This window comes from Chanodichthys erythropterus, chromosome 7 (assembly GCF_024489055.1).
Source record: "Chanodichthys erythropterus isolate Z2021 chromosome 7, ASM2448905v1, whole genome shotgun sequence".
NCBI lineage: Eukaryota > Metazoa > Chordata > Actinopteri > Cypriniformes > Xenocyprididae > Chanodichthys > Chanodichthys erythropterus.
This window is the reverse complement of record NC_090227.1, coordinates 40,376,079-40,385,926: the sequence shown is the minus strand read 5'-3', so window position 1 is coordinate 40,385,926 and position 9,848 is coordinate 40,376,079. Positions and strand designations below refer to the sequence as shown.

Below are 9,848 nucleotides of genomic sequence, written 5' to 3'. Positions count from 1 at the left end.
GGCTAAATTTAATATAAAACAGATTGCTAAAAATGTTATTTTGTCATGGGATAAATAATATAATTGTGTAGAATAGATAGACTGCATGCACATCTTCAGAAATTAAATTTGGCAACAGCAGCTCTCTGGATTCATGTGGCACATATAAATTAATCCCAGCATAAACCTTTGATTTTCAAAGATTATTTTTGTTAATCTCTCTTCAACTGTTGGCTGTATGTATTGCATGACAATCACCACAAGGGGGCACCATTGATCATCTTCTGTTTCCATCTACATTAAATCCAGCTATTATATTCAGAAGAGTTATTTTACTAGAGATCTGCTTCCCGAATATAATATTTATATATTTTCTATAATCTGAACTAAAATGTAAAAGTACCAAAATACATTAATACAAAATACATAGATGATAGATAGATAGATAGATAGATAGATAGATAGATAGATAGATAGATAGATAGATAGATAGATAGATAGATAGATAGATAGATAGATAGATAGATAGATAGATAGATAGATAGATAGATAGATAGATAGATAGATAGATAGATAGATAGATAGATAGATAATATAATCATGATGAGTATGAGAATTTACTTAGCGAACAGAAATGGCATCACAACTATTAACTTTTGTTATATACCCACGCACCTCTAGGTGTCACAATACGACCATCTCAAAAAATTGAGCACACCTTTTGTGTAGCCCTAATAAATCATCTTATTTGTATGTTTTCATATCACTGGTAAAAATTGACCCATGTCCATGATGAAGATATATGAAGAATATGTTGCTTTGACCAGTCTGATCAAATGGTAGGCTAGTTGTGTGTGTGTGTGTGTGTGTGTGTTTATTTTTTATTGAATTGATCTATAGAATGTCGATGTCCATGTATGGTAGACATGTATATTACATTGCCAAAATGTTTTTTCCCTTCACCAAACATGTTAAACTAGCTGTAATGTCTAACCAAACATAATTATTTTGTGTGTAATGCGATTTATTTTAATTTTACTCATACTGTATGACAACACATACTGTATATGGCAAAAAATAAACAATATAAGAAAGTTATCCTTGACCTGGAAAAACATAAAAACTAACAGAGCAGAACCTAGACTAGTTTTGCAATGATCTTTTTATATCGGTGGAATTTTAATGCCGTGTTTCATGTAGGAAATTTAATTAATTTTATTCAAGAAAAGTCAAAATGACTGAATCAACCAGTCTAAAAAGGTGAATTCAGGGTGATTGGGACACTTTTTGCCATTGAAATTGAAATTTGTCCCAATCAAACTGAATTCACTTTATTAGTAGATCAAGTAGAAATGACTTAAAGGATTAGTTCACTTTCAAATGAAAATTATCCCCAGCTTTACTCACCCTCAAACCATCCGAGGTGTATGACTTTCTTCTTTCTGATGAACACAATCTGAGATATATTAAATATCCTGACACATCCAAGCTTTATAATGGCCGCCTTCTATATTCAACTTACGGAAAAAAAAAAAACTGAACTGGCTTCACGTCAATTAAGCCTTTCCCATAAGTTGAATAGGGAAGGTGTAGGATGTAGCATAAGCTTTTTGAACTGTGATAGTTTTACACTTTCTTCGTAAGTTGAATAAGGAAGGCGGTCTGGTAGAAGCTAGATATTTGACTTCATAACTTGTTAAATATGGATTTGTTTTTTTTGACACAAATGCATCGCTTTACTTTAGAAGGCCTTTATTAACACCCCGGAGCCGTGTGGAATATGTTTATGATGGATGGATGTGGATGGACACACTTTCTTCAGCTCATACTCGTTGATCCCGCTCACTGCCGTTATATCGGATGCGTCAGGATATTTATTAATATAACTCAAATTGTGTTCATCAGAAAGAAGAAAGTCATATACACCTAGGTTGGCTTGAGGGTGAGTGAAGCTTAAGCCCCGTTCACACTGCCAGCGACACGCAGCGACAAAGCGACAGGATCCCATTCATTTCAATGGAGCGTTGGCGACTTCCGGCGACAAGAGCGACAGTGACCATTGGCGACAGAATGTAGGCGTGTTAAGCGACGGGAGACAGGCGACAAAAGTTCAGATATTATGCAAATCAGGAGCGAATTTCACGAGTGACAACCAATAGGAGTGAAGGCTCTGGAGCTCACGTCAGGCAAGACAGACAGGAATAGTTCTGGAGCGATTTCACTGTTTTATGTGATTTGACTGTACATACATGAATATAATAAAACAATGCATGGAAAAGAAACTGTCGGCAGTCTTGTGACTGCCATACATTTTCATTCATACATTTTGTGTAGGCCTATGTTAATTATATGATTCTCTGAGTAGTTTAGCAATGCTGCAGTTTATATTACAGTTTCCCCTGCATTGTGTTGATTATAAGGGACAAGAAAATTGATTATTTGTCAAATTTGAATGACGTTTTAGTATTTTTTGACAGTATGAGTGAGTTTAATTTGTTGATAGACCGATCGTTAATCTAGTTAATGATTTAATGCACCGAGCTCTGCAGTCACAACACTCTACAACAGCAGAATATTACTTTTAATTATTTAAAACCTAATTCCTAGTCAAATTAGGATGATTTCTTAGTTTTATATATCATTTGTGATTGCATTTTCTATAGATATGATCAGACGTGCAGTCTACCAATGATATTACAGCGACAGCACTAGGAACGCCCACAAGCGACTTCACAGTAGGAGACTAGCGACACGCAGCGAAAAAGTCGCCGGCGGTGTGAACGGGTCTTTAGGCTAATTTTCATTTGAAAGTGAACTAATCCTTTAAGGTAACAAACGCAAAATATATTTTATTGTACATATTTAATAAATAACAGTGAGCAACTCCACAGGCAGGTTGCCAACTGTTGCAGATGGTAAGTGGAAACAGATAAAAACATTGAAAAATAGAGGGAATTTACATTTATATTTAACGTTATATCACAGGCTACAGACTTGCAACCCTTATTAAAAGCTGTAGCAACAGAAGCACACTCAAATGAATGAATGAATGAATGAATGAATGCTTTGAAAGAATGCAGTTTATTTGAGCACCAAGCACTGAAATTACAGTATCTGCTTTGACTAAAATAAATATACAAACATTATTATTGGATGCTATCTCAAGAGCGTGAGCAATGATTATCTCAATGTTTCAGGACGATAGTCTTTATTGTAAGGAATTTATGTTTTTTGTCGGCCAAGCTTGCTCACTGAAAGCCAAGTGCAAAGTTAGCCCTCCCCTTTAATCGCCTTTTGCCCGAGCGCTGATCGCTACAAAGGGAGGACAGCGAGGAGGAATGAGAGGTAGACGGGACTTTACACGGGAATAATGGCGGCGCCGTTCCGGCGGGACACCTTACCTGAGAACTGCTCTTATGGGGTGTGCAGGGACGGCAGGGTCTTTTTCATTGAGTGAGGATATATGTTTACTATTGTATTAGAAAGAATTTCTCTCTCATAGCGTTCGAGTGTTTTCCAGCCAATTGCATCGCTAACAGGTGGTTTGTTTTCCTGCCAGCGATGAGACGTGCACCACTACTTGGCTTCATCCCCGCACTGGTGAACCTGTCAATTCTGGACACATGATCAGATCCGGTAAGTGCATGTATGCTTCCATGTAGCTTTCTAGATCCCAGTATTTAAGTGTTATTTCATGCATGCAGAACGCTAAAAGTTTCTATTTTTCTTGCCTCTTAGATCTACCCACAGGTTGGGAGGAAGGATTTACGAAGGAAGGAGCGAGTTTCTTTATTGAGTAAGTGGATGTGTTTATTGTAATTATACCTTATTGCGGTCCTGTAGTGCGTCAGGTGAATTACAGGTTAAATGCAGGTGGGCCAAATGTGGCTATGCTTGTCTCACTTCTGATAAGGAAAAATGAATATTAAGAATTGTGCACGATAGATATCAAAGGTAAACTACACACAGTCATTGTGTTTTTAGACAGGTATTTAAGTTCAAAGTCTACACAGAACAGGTGCACACGCCCCTTTGAATTTTCAGTTGAAGTATCATGTTGGCTGGGTCTCAAAACTGAGCTACCAAAATACTGTGTAGAGCTGTAGTCTTTTAAAGAATGTCTTTGGCGCATGCTTCAAGCGTTGAAAATTATAGCACGTAAAGTACTTGTTTGCTGTAAGCTAAAAATATCTTAAAGGATTCGTTCACTTCAGAATTCAAATTTCCTGATAATTTACTCACCCCCATGTCATGCAAGATGTTTATGTCTGTCTTTCTTCAGTTGAAAAGAAATTAAGGTTTTTGAAGAAAACATTCCAGGATTTTTCTCCAAATAATGAACTTCACCGGGGTTCAACGGGTCGAAGGTCCAAATGTCAGTTTTAGTACAGCTTCAAAGAGCTCTACATGATCCCAGACGAGGAATAAGGGTCTTGTCTAGCAAAACGATTGGTCATTTTATAAATAAAATAAAAATGTATATACTTTTTAACCACAAATGCTCATCTTGCACTGCTCTGCAATGTGCCACGCATTACATAATCAAGTTGGAAAGGTCACACAGGCAGAAGTACTGAGGTAGGACAAAAAACTCAAACTCAAAAACAAAAAATCTAATTTTCTCCACCAACTTCAAAATCGCCCGACATCGTTGTTTTACCTTTTATTGTAAAGGTTGTTTGACTTAGCCTTTGCTCGTTCGCCTTGTAAACACTGGATCGGTGCTTCCGCCTACGTCACGTGTGACCTTTCCAACATGATTACATCATGCATGGAGCGTCGCAGAGCAGTGCAAGATGAGCATTTGTGGTTGAAAGTGTGTGTGTGTGTATATGTGTGTATATGTGTGTATATATATATATATATATATATATATTATTTTTTTTTTTTTAGAAAATGATTGATTGTTTCGCTAAATATGACTGACATTTGTTCCTTCAACATGTTGAACCCCAGTGAAGTCCACCTATATGGAGAAAAATCCTCAAAAACCTTAATTTCCTTTCGAATGAAAAAAGAAAGACATAAATATGTTTGATGACATGGGGGTGAGTAAATTATCAGGAAATTTGAATTCTGAAGTGAACTAATATTTAAGTTACCATTTTGCATGTTTGTTTCCCAGATAGCACAGGTACGTCTCTAAGATGTCTGCTAAAGAGCGCTTAATCTGGAAAACATCTGTTGTGTTCAAACATCTGATAAACGTCTTAGAAAAAGCAATTCTAAATCATAAACATCTTAAAGACATTTTCAAAATGTCTCTTTAACATATGTCAGGAAACGTCTTAACGACATATTCCTGATAGCACACATGCATCTCGGAGACGATCTATTTGATGTCTGCATTTTCATCTGCAAGATGTGTTTGCTCATCTCCAATATGTCTCCAAGACGTCCTGTCAGATGTTAAATAGACATTTAGAAAACGTCTTTAAGATGTTTATGATTTAGAATTGCTTTTTCTAAGACGTTTCTCAGATGTTTGAACACAACAGATGTTTTCCAGATTAAGCGCTCTTTAGCAGACATCTTAGAGATGTACCTGTGCTATCTGGGATTGCAGATGAGCAAACACTCTGAAAAATACATCTTGCAGATGTATCTGTGATTTACATGTGCTATCAGGGTTAAAGCTACATACTTTATGAATAAAAGATATTGTACATGATTTTGACCACATACCCCACCTAACAAAAGTATGTTATAAGAACGTTTTGCTAAAAATGTTATTTCTGAAAATTCCATTTTATAATGTCCAGGTTTTTGAATGTTTGGAAAAAGGTTTTATTCTGAGTTATGCAAATGTAAATGGAACATTCCATTTTATCATTTTGGAAACATTATGGGATCATTAGTTTAGAATGTTCTCTGAACGTTCTGAAACAAGCAGTAACATTTTAAAAATGTTAGACGAATGTCCAACTAAAACATTTCAGAAAAAAACATTCCATGAAAGCTGTAGAAATAATGTTTTTGTGCTAGAGTTTTGAGGACATTATTAAAAACCAGATAACATCTGTTAACATTAGATAGAATTTTGAGAGAACCTTGCCAGAACATTAGCCAAACTTCTGAAAACGTTCCCTGTGCAAGTTTGAAGGCTTCTGTGGCAATGGTTCACATGCAGGTGTGTGTTTGCTGGACTTCAGTAGATTTGCTGATACACTGTAGATCAGTGGTTCTTAGGTGCAATCACATTTCAGCAATTGAAATGTCATGCAAAAAAGGTAAAAAGTTCCTATCTAAATCACAGCTCACACAAAAAGTTACTTTCAAAACAAGTAGCTTTCGGTCAGTCGACGCGGTGAGTCCGCATGACCTAAATCTGTGTGGGGAAATATTTCATCCTCGCACAAACTTCCAGGTGGCGTCAATTCCTATTGAAATAACTGTTTTTTGCACCTGAGAATGGTAAATGTGACCGCACCTTTAACCTTTTTGACTTGAAGGCCCCTCATTATCCAACACTTTTGTTTTTAAAGGTCCCCCGTATAAGGTAAGATAGTTTCTCCAGTATTTCTGCTATAATTATGACAAAATTGCTCATTTTAATCTTTTTTTTTATTTTTTTATAAACAAACCGGGGAAATGAACAGTTATTTAGTGGAAAAAATTAAATATAATTTCTTTTTTTTTTTACATTTTCTTTAGCATTTTAGTTTAGTTTGATTTATTTATTGATAATAATAATATTAATTGTATTAATAATAATATATTAATTTGAATAATTTTAAGTCATCCTCTCTTGGAAGTTTGCTAAGGCCCTCTGATAGGTCCCGGACCCCTGGTTGAGAAACAGTGCTATAGATTGCACTAGCCATACTAAGTGCATCTCTAAAAATCCCCTAAAATCATAGTCTGTTTTGTGCTAGTCTTGTTATCTTGTCTTGTTGTTCTGCTCCATGATTTCTGATATAGAGGCCTCATCTTTCTGTGTGAGGTGTGTGTGTTTAATCCTCAATCAAGCATGTAGTGCTCCCCATTTGAGTCTCAATCTCTTCCAGGGATTTCTCATACTGTATCTTCAGAGTTGGCTCAGGGCCTAAGAATTAAAGGGATAGTTACCCAAAAATGAATTTCTCAAGTTCCAACCTGTATGAGTTTCTTTGTTCTATTGAACACAAAAGAAGATATTTTGAAGAATGTTGGCACAGTTGATGGACCCCATTGACTTCCATAGTATTATGGAAGTCAGTTGCTACCGTCAACTATTTGGTAAACAACATTCTTCAAAATAATTGTTTGGGTGATCTATCCCTTTAATAGAAGAATTGTGACTGCCAGGCTGTCTAGATTTGACCTCATAAAGTGCTGATTTGGAGGATTTTGGATTTAAGCTGCAGGTGGTTGATCAGGTCAGAGATAATGATCATATATTTACAGTCCGAGCTGAATCTTGAGTATGAAAGAGCAAAAGACGGTCAGCCTGCTGAACTGTATTTGCTGACAAATTCAAAATTCATCACATGACATCACATGCCAGTCTGTTTGAGGATCTTGCGTGGGTGGAGCCTGTTTGTTTAAAGATAAACAGGATGTAATAGTGACTTACTGACACTGTACAGTGTGACTTGTAGATTAGGGAACACAAAGCAGAATGAAACTAAGATAGATGTGGATTTTAATAGATTGATTGAAAGAATTCTTTTGGTGTGATTTAAAAAAAAGAGTTACTGGCCAGTGTTATAAACAGAGTCATATATCCTTGTCCTGCAGCCTGAACCCAACTTTCAAGCAAAGACAAGAATCTGTTTGTGCCAGTATTTCTTCATCCTTTTATGATCCCAAACCCAACAGGAAATGAATCTATCAAGCATTCAATTTCAAGTGGATGAGTCAGTTCCATCGAAGACAGTTGAGAGCTGAGTCTTTCTGGGGGCATTTACACAACACTGTTTTCAACTACAAAAGAAAACATATGCAATTTAGGCGTTCATTTACATGACTGTGTTTTATGGGCATGATGCAGCGTTTTTAGTCGTTTCCGCAGATCCATGTGAATGGGGATCGTTTTGACAATGTTGTCATCTGTATGCGAAACTTTTCAAAAATGCAAAGGAAAAACTTTTCAGTTTTAGTACATCGTTGTCAGCATATGCTGTTTATCCACTGCCATATTTCTAAAAGTTTGAAGCATGTTTTCCATGTTCTAGAATAGTTTCAAGGATCTCTTTCACGAGTTTGTATACTGTAGCAGAAAGTAAGATCACAATTCTGGTGATCAGGGAAAGTGCCAGTAACGCAGACTGGCAGATATTACACTGATTAAAATATTGCCCTGAAACTCTTTAAAAGAATTCTTGAAAACATTCATTTAAAATGCAGATTTATTGCAATCCATATGTATCTTAGTTTCATTTGGCTCTGTGTTCTCTAATGAACTCATAATTGATTAACTTTATTACACATTTATTGAACTGAGCTGAACTGAACTGACTTGAGCTGAATAATGACACTATTTTCTTATTAGAGCAGATTTGTCTCGTATTTGATGAAGTTTGCATCACTGATTGAGTTGCTGTGAAGCTGCTTTGAAACCATCTGTACTGTATCAAGCTAAAGTTTTTCTGCATCCTGCAGTAGGAGCGTCCTATCATGATGCAACAATAAATCCCATGCAATAAAGAGGAAATAAATTTGTGATCCTGTGGATCAAGTAAATCATTAACTTTAATAAGTTGCTGAAAGTGAGCTGCGTTATCTGTGAGGGAATGTTCTCTTTACTCAGGACTGGACGTAGATTTAACATGCATTGTGACTGACCCACCTCCCCTCCGATTATTGTTGTCCTAGCCTTCCATTCCCTGCTCTAGGGAAGGAGAAGCTGAAGAATGATGACCGGTGATCTGGAGGGAGATATGATGGAGGATCCTCTGTATGAGTGTGCGGCTGAGAGATGGGCTGTGAAAAATGTTGTCAGCACTTGATGAAGCACATCTGACACACATTGTGTTTTGTCACTGCTGCTATAAATCCAGTGTTGTAGCTCTGCTTGGGGAAACCAGTTTCCCAAATGTGCGTAAAGGTGTGATATTGCAAGACTGACATGCAGGCCGCATCCTAATCTATTTAGAGATTCATAAGTGATGGATTTTTTAATGCTTGTTAGATGTGATTAATCACGAATAATCGATTTGACAGCACTAATATTAACGTTAAAGCGTCTGCCAAATGAATAAATGTATTATTTTGGGGTTGCACTTTATTTTGCAGTACGTGCACTTATGTGTATTAACAAAGTGCTGGTTAATATAAGGTAACTACATGGGCTAAGGTTAGTTTTAGGGGTAGGTTCAGGGTTTATACTTAGTTATTACCCAGTTATTGCAATTACTATAATAAGTACATAGTATGTACATGGGGAACAGGACTGTAAAATAAAGTGCTTACAATTTTGGGGTAAAAATAAAGTTTAGAAACTCTAATATATTTTTTCAAGATTCCTTGATGAAAGGAAAGTTCAAAAGAACAGCATGTTATTTCGTTATAAATGTCTTTTGATCATTTTAATGCATCCTTCCTGAATAAAAGTAATCATTTCTTTAAAAGAAGAAAGAAAAATCTGACATCAAACTTTATGAATGGTAGTGTACTTCCTCTTTCTTCATGTGCCATCTTGGATACATTTTTTTCCCTGAGCCGTATACAATGCATTATAGAACTGTATTCGTTGAAAATTCATTTAAAACACCTTATTGCTGCTACATGAACCTTTGCTGTAAAGCTGCTTACTTTGCATTATATTGAATCCTTTGCTGTTGGTTTACGCTGATCCATTTTATCAGGTAATGTTATGTAAAACAAGATGTTCCTGCTTTCTCTGATGATCATTATCTGCACTCTCTTCATCTCTCCATGCAAAAATG

At 36.1% G+C, this 9,848-nt stretch overlaps 1 protein-coding gene across 6 annotated transcripts in view; it reads left to right on the top strand.

Annotated features, from left to right (window-relative positions):
* The first annotated feature begins 3,298 nt into the window (after window positions 1-3,298).
* Window positions 3,299-9,848, top strand: part of plekha7a (pleckstrin homology domain containing, family A member 7a) — a 107,082-nt gene continuing 100,532 nt past the window's right edge. For all 6 annotated transcript variants that reach the window (XM_067390552.1, XM_067390555.1, XM_067390550.1 and 3 more), the window contains exons 1-3: window positions 3,299-3,432; window positions 3,539-3,615; window positions 3,718-3,775. In XM_067390552.1, coding sequence (XP_067246653.1) covers window positions 3,350-3,432; window positions 3,539-3,615; window positions 3,718-3,775 — 218 coding nt within the window. In that variant the 5' untranslated portion in view covers window positions 3,299-3,349. The remainder of the gene's footprint in view (window positions 3,433-3,538; window positions 3,616-3,717; window positions 3,776-9,848) is intronic.